This window comes from Physella acuta, unplaced genomic scaffold, assembly GCF_028476545.2.
Source record: "Physella acuta isolate Inbredline_101_S28 unplaced genomic scaffold, ASM2847654v3 ptg000155l, whole genome shotgun sequence".
NCBI classification, from domain to species: domain Eukaryota; kingdom Metazoa; phylum Mollusca; class Gastropoda; family Physidae; genus Physella; species Physella acuta.
The window spans coordinates 583,433-601,885 of NW_026731674.1; the positions used below are offsets into that span (position 1 = coordinate 583,433).

The 18,453-nt window shown below is 41.3% G+C and overlaps 1 protein-coding gene across 1 annotated transcript; it reads right to left on the bottom strand.

The window, feature by feature from the left end:
• Positions 1-640: 640 nt before the first annotated feature.
• On the bottom strand, positions 641-12,100 carry LOC131935702 (fasciculation and elongation protein zeta-2). Its single transcript, XM_059292247.1, has 8 exons — positions 11,486-12,100; positions 8,860-8,968; positions 7,655-7,813; positions 5,747-5,855; positions 4,246-4,484; positions 3,131-3,206; positions 2,952-3,017; positions 641-904 (listed from the first exon to the last, which is right to left on the bottom strand). The coding sequence occupies exons 1-8, from the start codon at positions 11,806-11,808 to the stop codon at positions 888-890; spliced, it is 1,098 nt and encodes a 365-aa protein (XP_059148230.1). The 5' UTR covers positions 11,809-12,100; the 3' UTR covers positions 641-887.
• Positions 12,101-18,453: the final 6,353 nt, after the last annotated feature.

The window sequence follows — 18,453 nt, forward strand, 5'->3', positions numbered from 1 at the left end:
TGTATTTTAGAATATCATTCACTCAACTCTACTGCTGGTGTATTTTAGAATATCATTCACTCAACTCTACTGCTGGTGTATTTTAGAATATCATTCACTCAACTCTACTGCTGGTGTATTTTAGAAAATCATTCACTCAACTCTACTGCTGTATTTTAGAATATCATTCACTCAACTCTGCTGCTGGTGTATTTTAGAATATCAGTCACTCAACTCTGCTGCTGGTGTATTTTAGAATATCATTCACTCAACTCTACTGCTGTATTTTAGAATATCATTCACTCAACTCTACTGCTGTTGTATTTTAGAATATCATTCACTCAACTCTACTGTGTATTTTAGAATATCATTCACTCAACTCTACTGCTGTTGTATTTTAGAATATCATTCACTCAACTCTACTGCTGGTGTATTTTAGAATATCATTCACTCAACTCTACTGCTGGTGTATTTTAGAATATCATTCACTCAACTCTACTGCTGTAGTATTTAACTTGAGCTCAACTCCACCAACTCTACTGAACACTTTAAATACTTTTAAACTAAGTGAATAACTTGGCATCAACTAGGTACAATGAGTTTTTAGAATGATTTCAGCTCATGGATAAAGTTGCATTCAAAAGACAACAAACCAATAGAGTTTGGTGACAATAAATTTAAAAAATGTATTTACAATCCAGACAGCTATTGCACAAAGTGGCGAGCAAGCAAGAAATAAGTAGACACGTGCTCTAGATGAGGTCCCCCTCAGGTTTGCTCCTCCATTGACCCAATAGAAAGAAAAAAAACCAACCAAATGATTGCAGAGCTGACACATGAAGCACTACTAGGAAAACTATGTGTTGACATCCACACGACAGCAAGGAGAGGCTCAAACCATGGCTGGCTCAGGTGGGGCACAGAACTGAAACAAAAAGTTTAGGGCTCACATCATGTAGGGCACAGAACTGAAACAAAAAGTTTAGGGCTCACATCAGGTGGGGCACAGAACTGAAACAAAAAGTTTAGGGCTCACATCATGTAGGGCACAGAACTGAAACAAAAAGTTTAGGGCTCAGCAGAAAAATTTACTCCACCTTTAAACTGAATGGTCCTCTCTCTGTACACACCTCTCTCAGTCACACACCTCTCTCTGTACACACCTCTCTCTGTCACACACCTCTCTCAGTCACACACCTCTCTCAGTCAAACACCTCTCTCAGTCACACACCTCTCTCTGTCACACACCTCTCTCAGTCACACACCTCTCTGTACACACCTCTCTCAGTCACACACCTCTCTGTACACACCTCTCTCTGTCACACACCTCTCTCAGTCACACACCTCTCTCAGTCACACACCTCTTAGTACTCACCTCTCTGTACACACACCTCTCTCAGTCACACACCTCTCTGTACACACATCTCTCAGTCACACACCTCTCTGTACACACCTCTCTCAGTCACACACCTCTCTGTACACACCTCTCTCAGTCACACACCTCTCTCAGTCACACACCTCTCTCAGTCACACACCTCTCTCAGTCACACACCTCTCTCAGTCACACACCTCACTCTGTCAAACACCTCTCTCTGTCAAACATCTCTCTCAGTCACACACCTCTCTCTGTCAAACATCTCTCTCAGTCACACACCTCTCTCAGTCACACACCTCTCTCAGTCACACACCTCTCTCAGTCACACACCTCTCTCAGTCACACACCTCTCTCAGTCACACACCTCTCTCAGTCACACACCTCTCTCAGTCACACACCTCTCTCAGTCACACACCTCTCTCTGTACACACCTCTCTCTGTCACACACCTCTAAGTACACACCTCTCTCAGTCACACACCTCTCTGTACACACCTCTCTCAGTCACACACCTCTCTCTGTACACACCTCTCTCTGTCACACACCTCTAAGTACACACCTCTCTCAGTCACACACCTCTCTCCGTCACACACCTCTCTCTGTCACACCTCTCTCAGTCACACACCTCTAAGTACACACCTCTCTCTGTCAAACACCTCTCTCAGTCACACACCTCTCAGTCATACACCTCTCAGTCACAAACCTCTCTCTGTACACACCTCTCTGTACACACCTCTCTCTGTCACACCTCTCTCAGTCACACACCTCTCTCAGTCACACACCTCTAAGTACACACCTCTCTCTGTCAAACACCTCTCTCAGTCACACACCTCTCTGTACACACCTCTTAGTCACACACCTCTCTCTGTACACACCTCTCTCTGTCACACACCTCTCTCAGTCACACACCTCTCTCAGTCACACACCTCTCTCTGTCACACCTCTCTCAGTCACACACCTCTCTGTACACACCTCTCTCTGTCAAACACCTCTCTCAGTCACACACCTCTCTGTACACACACCTCTCAGTCACACACCTCTCTCAGTCACACACCTCTCTGTACACACCTCTCTCAGTCACACACCTCTCTCAGTCACACACCTCTCTCAGTCACACACCTCTCTCAGTCACACACCTCTCTGTACACACCTCTCTCAGTCACACACCTCTCTGTACACACCTCTCTTAGTCACACACCTCTCAGTCACACACCTCTCTCTGTCACACACCTCTCTGTCACACACCTCTCTCAGTCACACACCTCTCTGTACACACCTCTCTCTGTCACACGCCTCTCTCAGTCACACACCTCTCTCAGTCACACACCTCTCAGTCACACACCTCTCTGTCACACACCTCTCAGTCACACACCTCTCTCAGTCACACACCTCTCTCAGTCACACACCTCTCAGTCACACACCTCTCTGTACACACCTCTCAGTCACACACCTCTCTCAGTCACACACCTCTCTCAGTCACACACCTCTCTCAGTCACACACCTCTCTCTGTCACACACCTCTCAGGAGGCCCTGTCTCTCTAGATGACTTAAAGCCAGCCTTACAATACACACTAGATAATGAGAAGAACACAACTGACCTTTAAGGATGTAATCAGTGAGCAGAGTTGGCACCGTTGAGCTGTCCTCATTGATTGCTTGTAAAACTGAGGGAATGACATCAACATCACATTGACAAAATATAAATAGACCCAAGTCTCAACTAGACTAGCTAGGGACTACTTACTTCTGATATCTCAACTAGCTAGGGACTACTTACTTTTGATGTAAATCTGAAGCTGTTCAGAAGACGGAGCACCCTGGCAGGGGTAGTAAGGAATGGCCGTGGTCAAAAACTGGGGACAAATATAATGCATGAGCTCAAACTCTTCAAGGTCACTCAAACTACAAATATAATGCATGAGCTCAAACTCTTCAAGGTCACTCAAACTCTACAAATATAATGCATGAGCTCAAACTCTTCAAGGTCACTCAAACTCTACAAATATAATGCATGAGCTCAAACTCTTCAAGGTCACTCAAACTCTACAAATATAATGCATGAGCTCAAACTCTTCAAGGTCATTCAACCTCTACAAATATAATGCATGAGCTCAAACTCTTCAAGGTCACTCAACCTCTATGATGGAGATACAGAACATTTACTGTAATCATGTTTGATACATAAGTATAGTCAATATGTTATGTAAGGTGCTGTTGATGGGCCCTATGTGCTGTTGATGTGCCCTATGTAGATGTGCCCTATCTAGTATAGATGTGCTGTTGATGTGCCCTATGTGCTGTTGATGTGCCCTATGTAGATGTGCTGTTGATGTGCCCTATGTGCTGTTGATGTGCCCTATGTAGATGTTCCCTATCTAGTATAGATGTGCTGTTGATGTGCCCTATGTGCTGTTGATGTGCCCTATGTAGATGTGCTGTTGATGTGCCCTATGTGCTGTTGATGTGCCCTATGTAGATGTGCTGTTGATGTGCCCTATGTGCTGTTGATGTGCCCTATGTGCTGTTGATGTGCCCTATGTAGATGTGCCCTATCTAGTATAGATGTGCTGTTGATGTGCCCTATGTGCTGTTGATGTGCCCTATGTAGATGTGCCCTATCTAGTATAGATGTGCTGTTGATGTGCCCTATGTGCTGTTGATGTGCCCTATGTGCTGTTGATGTGCCCTATGTGCTGTTGATGGGCCCTATGTGCTGTTGATGTGCCCTATGTAGATGTTCCCTATCTAGTATAGATGTGCTGTTGATGTGCCCTATGTGCTGTTGATGTGCCCTATGTGCTGTTGATGTGCCCTATGTGCTGTTGATGTGCCCTATGTGCTGTTGATGTGCCCTATGTGCTGTTGATGTGCCCTGTCCTACAGACTGCTCACATTATCATGTGGGGGACTGGCTGTCTTAGCTTTCTTCTTCCGTCTCTCACTATGGGAGTCCCTCCGTTTTTTCTGTATAGTCAGCAGCAGTGAGATGAACTGGTTCTTGAGCTCCTTGTCAAACTCCAGCTCATCTCTGAGGGCCAGCTCTGAGACCAGCATCTCTGACAGAACCTTGGTCGTCGTGTCGTACTCCGCCACCAACTCATGCAGCTCAGCCCCAGACATGCTTTTTATGTCTGAAACACAAGGGTGGGGGTGGCTGGTTACGGCATATCAGAGGGGTGGGGGTGGCTGGTTAGGGCATATCAGATGGGTGGGGGTGGCTGGTTACGGCATATCAGATGGGTGGGGGTGGCTGGTTACGGCATATCAGAGGGGTGGGGGTGGCTGGTTACGGCATATCAGATGGGTGGGGGTGGCTGGTTACGGCATATCAGATGGGTGGGGGTGGCTGGTTACGGCATATCAGATGGGTGGGTGTGGCTGGTTAGGGCATATCAGAGGGGTGGGGGTGGCTGGTTAGGGCATATCAGAGGGGTGGGGGTGGCTGGTTGAAAGCCTAATCCCACTTGTGTGTCCAGTTGCTTTACAACACTCAACATTGGTAAGTGACAAGTATAACAAACATATAAAGTAATCAGTACAATAATCCTGTCTAGGTGTGGTTAAGTGTCCTGTCCTAGTGTGGTTAAGTGTCCTGTCCTAGTGTGCTTAAGTGTCCTGTCCTAGTGTGGTTAAGTGTCCTGTCTAGGTGTGGTTAAGTATCATGTCATGGTGTGGTTAAGTGTCCTGTCCTAGTGTGGTTAAGTGTCCTGTCCTAGTGTGGTTAAGTGTCCTGTCTAGGTGTGGTTAAGTATCATGTCATGGTGTGGTTAAGTGTCCTGTCCTAGTGTGGTTAAGTGTCCTGTCCTAGTGTGGTTAAGTGTCCAGGTGTGGTTAAGTATCATGTCATGGTGTGGTTAAGTGTCCTGTCTAGGTGTGGTTATGTGTCCTGTCCAGGTGTGGTTAAGTGTCCTGTCCTAGTGTGCTTAAGTGTCCTGTCCTAGTGTGGTTAAGTGTCCTGTCTAGGTGTGGTTAAGTATCATGTCATGGTGTGGTTAAGTGTCCTGTCCAGGTGTGGTTAAGTGTCCTGTCCTAGTGTGGTTAAGTGTCCTGTCTAGGTGTGGTTAAGTATCATGTCATGGTGTGGTTAAGTGTCCTGTCCTAGTGTGGTTAAGTGTCCTGTCTAGGTGTGGTTAAGTGTCCTGTCCAGGTGTGGTTAAGTGTCCTGTCCTAGTGTGGTTGAGTGTCCTGTCCAGGTGTGGTTAAGTGTCCTGTCCAGGTGTGGTTGAGTGTCCTGTCTAGGTGTGGTTAAGTGTCCTGTCCATGTGTGGTTAAGTGTCCATGTGTGGTTAAGTGTCCATGTGTGGTTAAGTGTCCTGTCCAGGTGTGGTTAAGTGTCCTGTCCAGGTGTGGTTAAGTGTCCTGTCTAGGTGTGGTTGAGTGGGCAGACACCAACCTTCTTTAGAGTAGCCATTGAGAGAAGCCAATGTTTGCTTGATCTGAGTGTAAGCCACATCTTCTGGGGCATCTTGCATGGCATTCAAGTAATCTTCAGCCGAAGGTTCCTAGAGAGAAAAACATGGCATTCAATAGACGTCCAAAGTTTGGCATTAATCTTTAGGTCAATAGACTTCCAAAGTTTGGCATTAATCTTTAGGTCAATAGACTTCCAAAGTTTGGCATTAATCTTTAGGTCAATAGACTTCCAAAGTTTGGCATTAATCTTTAGGTCAATAGACTTCCAAAGTTTGGCATTAATCTTTAGGTCAATAGACTTCCAAAGTTTGGCATTAATCTTTAGGTCAATAGACTTCCAAAGTTTGGCATTAATCTTTAGGTCAATAGACTTCCAAAGTTTGGCATTAATCTTTAGGTCAATAGACTTCCAAAGTTTGGCATTAATCTTTAGGTCAATAGACTTCCAAAGTTTGGCATTAATCTTTAGGTCAATAGACTTCCAAAGTTTGGCATTAATCTTTAGGTCAATAGACTTCCAAAGTTTGGCATTAATCTTTAGGTCAATAGACTTCCAAAGTTTGGCATTAATCTTTAGGTCAATAGACTTCCAAAGTTTGGCATTAATCTTTAGGTCAATAGACGTCCAAAGTTTGGCATTAATCTTTAGGTCAATAGACGTCCAAAGTTTGGCATTAATCTTTAGGTCAATAGACTTCCAAAGTTTGGCATTAATCTTTAGGTCAATAGACGTCCAAAGTTTGGCATTAATCTTTAGGTCAATAGACTTCCAAAGTTTGGCATTAATCTTTAGGTCAATAGACGTCCAAAGTTTGGCATTAATCTTTAGGTCAATAGACGTCCAAAGTTTGGCATTAATCTTTAGGTCAATAGACTTCCAAAGTTTGGCATTAATCTTTAGGTCAATAGACTTCCATAGTTTGGCATTAATCTTTAGGTCAATAGACTTCCATAGTTTGCCATTAATCTTTAGGTCAATAGACTTCCAAAGTTTGGCATTAATCTTTAGGTCAATAGACTTCCAAAGTTTGGCATTAATCTTTAGGTCAATAGACTTCCAAAGTTTGGCATTAATCTTTAGGTCAATAGACTTCCATAGTTTGGCATTAATCTTTAGGTCATTAGATTTCTAAAGTTTGGCATTAATCTTTAGGTCAATAGACTTCCAAAGTTTGGCATTAATCTTTAGGTCAATAGACTTCCATAGTTTGGCATTAATCTTTAGGTCAATAGACTTCCATAGTTTGGCATTAATCTTTAGGTCAATAGACTTCCAAAGTTTGGCATTAATCTTTAGGTCAATAGACTTCCATAGTTTGGCATTAATCTTTAGGTCATTAGATTTCTAAAGTTTGGCATTAATCTTTAGGTCATTAGATTTCTAAAGTTTGGCATTAATCTTTAGGTCATTAGATTTCTAAAGTTTGGCATTAATCTTTAGGTCATTAGATTTCTAAAGTTTGGCATTAATCTTTAGGTCAATAGACTTCCAAAGTTTGGCATTAATCTTTAGGTCATTAGATTTCTAAAGTTTGGCATTAATCTTTAGGTCATTAGACTTCCAAAGTTTGGCATTAATCTTTAGGTCAATAGACTTCCAAAGTTTGGCATTAATCTTTAGGTCATTAGATTTCTAAAGTTTGGCATTAATCTTTAGGTCATTTGATTTCTAAAGTTTGGCATTAATCTTTAGGTCATTAGATTTCTAAAGTTTGGCATTAATCTTTAGGTCAATAGACTTCAGTGAAATAGACTTGTATAGATTGGCATTAATCTTGAGTGAAATAGACTTGTATAGATTGGCATTAATCTTGAATGAAATAGACTTGTATAGATTGGCATTAATCTTGAATGAAATAGACTTGTATAGATTGGCCTTGAGACTAACCTTCATCATGTCATCAATTTGACTGATGACTTGGTCCGCAGTCAGAATCTGATCCTCTTCCTCTGGGTGGAGACTACTGACAATCAAAGAGTGCATGTCAAAGGCTTGGGCCAGCTCTTCATCATCAGACAGGTCTAGACTCAGGGCATCACACGCACGCTAACAAAAGTTTAAACACAATTTATCGTCAGACAGGTCTAGACTCAGGGCATCACACGCACGCTAACAAAAGTTTAAACACAATTTATCATCAGACAGGTCTAGACTCAGGGCATCACACGCACGCTAACAAAAGTTTAAACACAATTTATCATCAGACAGGTCTAGACTCAGGGCATCACACGCACGCTAACAAAAGTTTAAACACAATTTATCATCAGACAGGTCTAGACTCAGGGCATCACACGCACGCTAACAAAAGTTTAAACACAATTTATCATCAGACAGGTCTAGACTCAGGGCATCACACGCACGCTAACAAAAGTTTAAACACAATTTATCATCAGACAGGTCTAGACTCAGGGCATCACACGCACGCTAACAAAAGTTTAAACACAATTTATCATCAGACAGGTCTAGACTCAGGGCATCACATGAACGCTAACAAAAGTTTAAACACAATTTATCATCAGACAGGTCTAGACTCAGGGCATCACATGAACGCTAACAAAAGTTTAAACACAATTTATCATCAGACAGGTCTAGACTCAGGGCATCACATGCACGCTAACAAAAGTTTAAACACAATTTATCGTCAGACAGGTCTAGACTCAGGGCATCACACGCACGCTAACAAAAGTTTAAACACAATTTATCATCAGACAGGTCTAGACTCAGGGCATCACACGCACGCTAACAAAAGTTTAAACACAATTTATCATCAGACAGGTCTAGACTCAGGGCATCACACGCACGCTAACAAAAGTTTAAACACAATTTATCATCAGACAGGTCTAGACTCAGGGCATCACATGCACGCTAACAAGGCATGCTCACAATATTTGCTGACCGACTGACTGACTGACTAACTGACTGACTAACTAACCGACTGACTAACTAACTGACTGACTAACTAACTGACTGACTAACTAACCGACTGACTAACTAACTGACTAACTAACTGACTAACTAACTAACTGACTGACTAACTAACCAACTGACTAACTAACTAACTGACTAACTAACTAACTGACTGACTAACTGACCTGTTCCTCTCCTATATTGAGGACCCTGTGTTGCAGGCTCCTGGCGTAAGACTTGGACCAGTCAATAGGGAGAATGTTGCCAAAGTTGCCAGTGATGGTCCACCACATCCTACACAAATACAAGAAAATAGGGAGAATGTTGCCAAAGTTGCTAATCACACTAATTTGCTACATTACTCATGCCAACTGGGCTAATTATGATTTGAATCAGATCCAGCTAGGTAAGAATAAGAAAGCAGCAGAATTCAGAATGTAATGCTGCAATCTTAAAATATGACGTATGCTATGGGCCTCCACTACTGATACCCAAACCAACGTGAATTCCCAATGACCTTTTTTTTTTTCTCCTGCTTACACGGATGACACTGACAATTTGCATATTCCTGGAATAATTTGTAAATATCTACATCACATAAGGTAATAAAAATTGCTTGTGAATGATCTAGGTGGGCCTAGTTCATGGGTCGGCAACCTTTTGAGACGGAAGAGCCAAAAGTTACCATTTACATAATTTCCCAACTTTCAAAGAGCCACCAACATTTTTATTTCAATAATTATTATGATCTTTGATTATGATTAGGGATATATATATATATATATATATATATATATATATATATATAAATTTATTTATATAAAGCAATGTGTGTATGTGTGTGTGTCTGTTTGTCTTTTATTCATAACTACACCTTTTGTTTGATCGCCATGAGACTTCAGTTGTTGAGAATACTCCTGGGGAGGTATCGCTCACTAAATGGAATCAGGTGTGTCCTCGGGCGTCTCTGCAGAGTGGCGCCCAGGGCTATCCAGTGAGCACCACATGCCTACGTCAGTTTTAAAGAGCACCATACAATATTGATAATGCTGCACACGATATTCGATGATTAAACCAAGCTAGTTTCAGTATGTGACGCCCCTGCTATAGTGTAATTGGGTTCAAGATAGCCCAACTTTCCGTCCCCGACACTGAGACAGAGAGTGATTAACGGTGATATTACGGTGAGTGATAAACTTACACTCAAGGCTTTCATACAGTACGCCCCATGGCAGTAGTGTAGGTAAACCAGTGCCCCGATAATAATTTTATGAGTTTCAAGAATAAATTAAAATAATTATTAATATTTGTGCATGTGGCTGAAGAGCCGCACCGTGACATCAGAAGTTGCCGACCCCTGGCCTAGTTGTTTCATTTAAAACTTTCTTGTTGCACAGCTCAAACAAAAAAAAAGAAAGAGTGATCTCCCCTAAAATTTGTCGAATATTCTTATATAACATTAATGGGGTGATAACTAAGGAGGATATAGACAAGATTTTTAATCCACTTTTAATTGCTTAAACTTTTGGGAATAGAAAAGATCTTGTAGAAAAAAGAATTGCCCACCAAGTGAATTGCAAACAATGTGTGTGTAATAGTGCGGAATATTAGAACTTGATAAAAAAAATTCATATGCGTTTTTGAGAAATAGAAAATAGCGTAAAGTACTTCTTCTGGTCACCGGAAATTACTCAAAATTTGACAGAAGGCAAAAAATCAGATCTTTTACTTATATGTGAAATTTTGTCTAACTATCTGAAACAGTACTCAAGTTATAGGCTTTGAAAAACCAAAAGTAGAATAAGTTCCACTTCCAGGAAATTGCTGGAAAGTTGATACAGAACTACAAATTTGATAAAATACTGACACGTGAAATTTCATTAACCTAGCTTTGTTAAGAGACAGACACACAGACATACAAACTTATGTATATAAGAAAGTAAAAAACCAAAAAACATGAGCAAAAAGAATAACAGCAGTTTCACATAAGTTTCTTTCTAGGGGTGCTTCTACCAGCACCCCGACTTCCCAATGAGTACTGTGGTGCTCATATCCATTTTAAAGAGCACCTTACTCTAGGGCTCTAGGGTGAGGCCTAATCATTCTATAAAAAGTAGCCTATAATCTACTAGATCTATAAGTATTCTATAGCGAGTATCTCAGTATAGCGTGGTGTGCCATAGATTCATAGTTCTAAATATTAAATAATTCTATCGTTTTAGGTACGTAAAATTGTCCGAGACTAGTAATGTGAAAAAATGGCGACTCATTAAATTTTAGTAATTACTTCACATTTTTAGGTCAAAGTTTCATTCATGTAGGCCTACCTGTTTTTAAACAAGTGTAATTGTAGGCCTATTAAAACTTTTCAATAAAGACTAGAGTCTAGCGATGTTTTCATCAGATGCAACCAAGCTCATTTGCTTTAGCAGTAACTTGTTTATTTTTTTTGGTACAATTATAGTTTGAGATTCAGGGGAAACCACTCTAACTTACAGATGGCCGCTGTTTAGGCCTGCTCGCAAACACTGCTGTATGAAGTTAATTTCTGGCCTATATTTTATTGATATATTTATTTAAATTTGGCCATTGATTTTGATTTATAATTCAGTTATCTATTATATTTGACACCTATTACTAAACTATACTCTATAGGCCTACTTCTATTACTATTAATTAATGTATTATAGATCTAGTATTAAAGTTAAATAAACAATGAGGCAACTTTTTCTCACATTACACTGCTTACAGTACTTACTAGCCTCGGCCGATTTTAAGCACCTCTAAAGCGATAATTAATAAAATACTTACTGGCAATCATTCATTATTTCTTCTTGTGATCGGATCTGAACAGGCGCAAACGCCTCCACTTGTTCTTCTAAATTATTAAAACATTTTGTTATTCTTTCATCGAATGAATTTACCAAATCCTCCAAAGATCCGGATACTAAATCATCAAAATTTGACCCTTCGTCTCGGTCGTCAAGCGATTTTTCTTCTGGTTTTTGTTTGCATAATAAGCTAGGCCTATCAATGTTAGATGATTTAAATTCGTTAAATTCACTCCACTCTTCGTTTTCAAAAGAAGCTAATGGTGCCTCAAACTGCAATTCCGCCATTTTCGGACACTTCATCAGGGTACTCCGCTACTCATCAATCCTTGAACTCTGGCGCTAATTAATTAATTTATAATTATTTCGCTACAGCAAAGCATCTAAAATTTACAAAGTGAAATAAAAGCAATAAATTAATTAAGAAAAGTAGATCTAGATCTAAATATTTTTAAAAAGTAGATTTAGTTGGTGACAGCTCGCCTACGCCTAGATCTAGATCTAGCAGTATGGATTATGCTAATGACGTTGGTGCCACTAGAAAAAGGAAGGATTGTTGCTGCTGTGCTGGACTGCTAGAACTGTGTCGAGATTACTAGGTTGTCTAATTTTTACTCTCAAGTATACAGAGTGGACGAAGTATTAGGCCTATAACCGTGCTCAAAGATCACATGAAATTTTGATAAGGGGTCATCCATAAATGACGTCACGCGTTTTTTGACGTCACACATCGTCACAAAAAGTCAGACCCCCTAAAATGAGGTCACACCTCAGCCTACAAACTCCCTCAAAATTGCAGTTGAATTTTTTAGCGCAATTTCCATTCTGGAGAATAGCGTTTATTAACTCGTCTTTTCTGGGAATGGATGGATGTGTGTCCGCAGCTTTAAGTCTATCTCCTCCTCAACGAAGCAATATCAAGGACCAGTTCCAAAAGCAAATATGTTAAGCAAGTTACGAGGAGGAACATAGGCCATAAAACTTCCGGGTTTCTTTCATAGATTTCCCGGAAAAGCCAAAAAACCTCGAAAAAATGCAGTTTTTGGCCCATATCTCGGCAACCAGACCACTTAGCGACTTGAAACATTTACCAATCGATTCCTGCCATAATTTAGAACAATATTGCCGAAGAAAGTTTTCAAAAATATCCTTTCGTTCGGTCACAAACATTTTTATGAATTAATTAAAATTTTTAACGAATTAGTAGGCATGTTTATCCAACCACACCACACGCGTCATCACGTTCAATAGCTGCGCCATCACGTTCAATGGCTGCGTCATCACGTTCAGTAGCTAGGCGCGCAATGGTTTTTAGTCATGTAACTCTATTGTAAATAAAACATGTAAAATACTGAAAAAAAAATTCATAAAAAACGTTTTAATAACTAACCAATGGTTTTACTAACCCTGCTCTTGATTTACGCTACGACAGAGCTATTTTTAGATAACATAAGGAAATGGCGCTAAAATTGTCACTAGACTTTTTAATTACCTTTTTTTTAAATATGGATATTTTTCCAAACTCTTATCTGAACTCTGTCAAAATACAGTATTTTAATCAATTCCTATTACAGTTTATTAAAACAGTTTTCTAAAACATGAAATAACGTCTAAAATTCGTTTTCTAACATTGCTTTTTTATAATGCAAAAGTGTGACGTCGCACCATCTGAACCAGAGTTTCTTCCAGGCATCTCGGTGCCCCCCGAAGAAAGTCTACCGCCCCCCCCCCCCAAAGAAATGGAATATATATAGGAAATATATACTTTTGACAGTGTCCGCCCCCCGGAAATTGTTGTCCGCCCCCCCCCCCCCCACCGAAAATTTCAAGTGCACCCCCGGAGAAAAAAGTCTGGAAGAAACACTGATCTGAACCCCCCCCCCCCTCCCTTCATCACACACCGTCACAAAATTACGGACCCACCCTCCCCCTACGAGTGTGACGTCATTTATGGACGACCCCTAAATACAAATGGTAGCTGCAGTGAGGTTAATTCGGTGCACCTCCAAAACGGCCCGGGACAAACCGGCCCCGTCAAATCGGCCACGTTAATATGACCCCGTCAAAACGACCCCGTTAAAATAGCCCCGTCAAAAGTGCCCCGACTTATGGGCTCCCGTCAAATGGGCTCCCGTCATACTGACTCGCGACATATAGGCTCCCGACAAATGGGCTCCCGAAATTTAGGCTCCCGACAAATGTACTCCCGACATATTGGCTCCCGACAAATAGGCTCAGGACATATTGGCTCCCGACAAAGCGGCTCCCGACAAATTGGCTCCCGACATAAGGTCTCACGACATATTGGCTACCGACAAAAGGGCTCCCGGCATATTGGCTTCCGACAAAATGACTCCCGACATAATGGGCTCCCGTCAAATGGGCTCCCGTCATACTGACTCGCGACATATAGGCTCCCGACAAATGGGCTCCCGAAATTTAGGCTCCCGACAAATGTACTCCCGACATATTGGCTCCCGACAAATAGGCTCAGGACATATTGGCTCCCGACAAAGCGGCTCCCGACAAATTGGCTCCCGACATAAGGTCTCACGACATATTGGCTACCGACAAAAGGGCTCCCGGCATATTGGCTTCCGACAAAATGACTCCCGACATAATGGCTCCAGACAAATGAATCGCATTACCACAATTGGCATCCGCTACCACTATAACCTGTTTTAAATGCCTGCATCAAATTGTTTTTCATGAACCAACATCACTTCACAAACAAATCTAGCCCTTAACACAGTGGCGTAGCTACCGTAAAGCTAGCGTAAGCAAGGCATAGGGGCCCAAGAAAAATATGGGCCCTTTTCCCTCTATAAAGTAAATTATAACTTTTACATTGGAATTTTTATATTTCTTCTATAAAAATAATTTAAAAAAGAGAATGGAAATCCAGTTTCTTTTCTACTGTAGGAAAAAAAAAATCAAAAGTTCAACACAAAAAAAAGGGGGGGGGGGGTCGTAAAGGGCCCATCGGTATTAATAACACTCCAGGCTTTGTTGCATTTTCTGGCAAATCGTTGAGAGAATAAGAATATTTAAAAAAAAAAAAAAACATGAACATTGACTCTTTTGTTAGAAATCATCCGGCACCAGTCTTCTTCTTCGTTCTTCATTTTTAGTGTTGAGAGGGATCGAGCCTTATCTGCCAGAGGGTTTGAACTCGAGACTTTTTTCGAATTTATCAACCATGAGCTTTGCCGACTCGACCATGCTTCCATCACAATTAAGGATTACGTGTCACCTGGTTTTGTGCCATTGAGGCCATTGACTCCGATTTCAGCCTGCTTTTCTTTTTGGATTTGCTTCCATAGCCTTTGTCCAACCAAGAACAAACTACAAGGCAGCAGTTGTTTGATTTTGGAGTTGTCTCTCCTAGAAGAGTGGCTGTCCCCAGCTAACTAGCCTCATCTGCCCGAGGGTTCGAACTCGAGAATTTTCGGTTTAGCAATCCGGCACCAGTAAATTTACAAGCATAGCTACAAACCTTAAATGGCTAGGAAATTCTCTACCTCGCCCCCACAAACTTTACCCCCCCCCCCTCCCCCCTCTCAACTGTCTGTCCTCACCGACATTGCATCCATCCATGATTAAAATTGAGCCTTTTTTACATAACAGCTGTGGACAGTGTTTTCACAACAATTTAAGTCTGCCTGTCCTTTATGCATTAAGACAAAACTGAACCAATCGCCATGAAAAATTGGGAAGTAGTTTAGAATACTTCAAACATACTTCAACTAATTTCCTTCACAACCCCACATACGAGAAGCTGTCCCCCCCCCCCCTCAAAGTGAAGCCAGAAAGAAACTCTGACTCCTGTAAAGTTTTCTGCGATTAATGTTGTCTTTATTTCGTTCGGAGGGCAGCGCCCTGGCAGTAAGGCGGTTCGGTTTGCCACCCAGAGTTTCTTATCATCTTTCTTAGCACTTGGGGTCAGTTAATTGGGTGTCCTGCACAAGGGGTCAGGGTTACTGCTTTATTCAACGGTCAAACTGCACAGGCGCGCCAGCCGGCGCCCTGGGTTTCCCTGGTAGCACTATGGCACATATACTTGTTTTGATGAGCGCCATGCCATAGGAATACGGAAGACTGCTATAATCGATGACTTAATAAAATAAAGGGTGTCCTCCAGCGCCTCGACAATAGTAGCCGATACGGTTGGGCGCCCCGAGTCTCTCCATTATGGTGATGTTGTTATGAAACAAATTGTAGATATGCCCTTTGAGTCAGTAACTTAGCCATTCTAAGTATGGAACATACAAAAGCAGCTTAAAAGGACCTCAAGGAAAAAATTTAATCATTGCGAACTTGAAAGAGAACAATAAATCGAAACAAATCACTAGCAACTTTTTAAAATTTGTGTTTGGTTAGTGGTACGGTTTCACCCGGTGCGTTAAGTGAGTGTCACGTCACCCCACCCTCACCACCTCCAAGAATTTTGCATTTCCGGTGGAGTGTTACCCCCTCTCCTAAATATTTTGTTATTTTAACTGGATAATTTATGCTTTTACATAAAGGTGATATACAATCAAATGTGTTTTACGTTACGGGGTACTGCATAATAACAACGTATAAATACACAGGACGTATATATTTTACAGATTGACGAAGGGGCCCAATGATATTTTTTGCATAGGGGCCCGAAAATCCTAGCTACGCCACTGCCTTAACAGCTAAATTACACCAATTCTAAAATTGTGATACTGTTTAATTTACAACAGAAAAGATCTGTTGCTTAAAAGCGAGCACAGAAGTGTAAATGTAATTAGTAATAAAACAGATAGTATTAGTTACCTCACAAGTTAAAGACAGTTACAAGTACTATGGACGTTTCGACCCAAGGTCTTCGTCAGCACACAACAGTGTGATTACAGATTAGACAAATAAAGACAAAAACAAGTTTGAAAAATATACATGATGTTTACAGGTTAACGACATTTTGTTTTCATAACCTACAAGCCTACTGCAGGTAGGAATGTACACCGTGGACCCATCCCCACACACTGAGTTGGAACAGCCTATAACCGACTTACTTATGGAAGTCATAGATAGATGACCCTTAAATTAAAACATACTATTTCTTATAATAGATAAAATAATATAAGGCCTGTCGAACAAGAGATGCATAAGTTGTGTTACATAAGAGTGTTGGATAAGCTAACTCTAAAGAATATTGATGAAGGGGTCCCACTGGCAGGTGTCATATTCAATGAGACTGTTTTGCCGGGAGACTTAATCTCTACAGAAACCGTATTGTCAGTGGTCCTTTAGTCAGGAGCCAAATTGACAGGAGCCTATTTGTCGTGAGCCAAATTGACGGGAGCCTATTTGTCGGAAGTCGTAATGACGGGAGCCGTTTTGTGGAAAAACTAAATGGCGGGAGCCTATTTGTCGGGATTCGTAATGACGGGGGCCGTTGTGTGGAAAAACTAAATGGCGGGAGCCTATATGTCGCGAGCCTTATTGACGGGGCTCTTATGTCGGGGCCGATTTGTCGGGGTCGTATTGACGGGGCCGTTTTGTCATTGGCCGGTTTGACGCCGCACGGGTTAGTTCAATCTATCTATCTTCTATATATATAAAAAGCAATGTCTGTGTGTGTGTGTGTGTGTGTCTTTTATGCATTACCACACCTCTTATCACATCAGCGTCGAACTTTGGGAAGTTGTTAAGAATATTCCTGGGGAGGTTTCTGCGAAAAAAAAAAATTCAAATTCGCAGGGGTGGCGCCCCGATAGGGCGCGATTTGTTTTCTTCTATATACGGTATATAAAAATAAAAGTCGATTTTGGTTTGGCATCGTTCATCCGATAGCCATGAGACTTTGGGGAGTTCATTATACCACTCTAGGGAAGGGTTCTGTAAAAAAAAATCATTTTTAATTTCGCAAGGGCGGCGCCACGGGAGGGTCCGATTTTTCTCAATATACGGTATATAAAAATAATAAAAGTGAATTGCAGTGACACCGTTCATCCAATAGACATGAAACTTTGGGGAGTTCATTATAAAACTCTAGGAAAGGGTTCTGTAAAAAAAAATCATTTCTAGTTTCTCAAGGGCGGCGCCACGGGAGGGTTCGATTTTTCTCTATATACGGTATATAAAAATAAAAGTCGATTTTGGTGTGACACCGTTATCCGATAGCCATGTGACTTGGGGGAGTTGATTAGAACAATTCAGGGAAGGGTTCTGTAAAAAAAAAAAAAAATCCTTTTTAAATTTCGCAAGGGCGGCGCCATGGGAGGCTGCGATTGTTTCTTTATGTACGGTTTATAAAAATAAAAGTCAATTTCGGTTTCACACAGTTCATCCGTGTACCATGAAACTTTGGGGAGATGATTAGATCACTCAATAGTAGGGTTCTGCAAAAAAAAAAAAATATTGTTTAATATTACAAGGGCGGCGCCCTCCGGGGGGGGGGGGGCGATTTTTTTTTCTATACACGGTATATAAAAAATAAAACTCGGATGCGGTTTATCCGAGTGCCATGAAACTTTAGGAAGTAGACGAGAATACTCCCGAGAATATTTCTGCGAAAATGAAAACTAAAGTTTCTTATGGGCGGCGCCATATAGGGTACAACTTTCGTCAATACACGGTTTGGCGCCCAGAGTTTTAGAGCGACTATGTTGGCACAGCATCCGTTAATCGAGCGTCCTGCATAGCGAGAAAGGGGTACTACTATATTCAGCGGTAAAAAAAAACAGGCTTCTAAAAATAACTTTGTAACGCGAGGAAATCCTTCAGTACAGTTTCGTCACCTTGCCAAAGATGAAAAAATAACTTTCTGAATATGAGGAGCCTACTGTAGAGTTTCGTCACTTTGCGAATGATGCAATAAGCATCTACTATTAGACAAGCCAGTCAGAAATTGAGATCGAGCATCTAATAATAGACCATTAGTAACGCTAGCATATTGCATCAGTCACACTGATATTT

What these genes read in the sequence shown, in the direction of transcription:
- LOC131935702 (XM_059292247.1), bottom strand. Translation starts at nt 11,808, where the DNA reads ATGAAGTGTCCGAAAATGGCGGAATTGCAGTTTGAGGCACCATTAGCT. An exon ending in GAAATAATGAATGATTGCCA is followed by an intron (nt 8,969 to 11,485) that starts GTAAGTATTTTA and finishes GTATTTGTGTAG; the next exon opens with GATGTGGTGGACCATCACTG. An exon ending in TCAATATAGGAGAGGAACAG is followed by an intron (nt 7,814 to 8,859) that starts GTCAGTTAGTCA and finishes AACTTTTGTTAG; the next exon opens with CGTGCGTGTGATGCCCTGAG.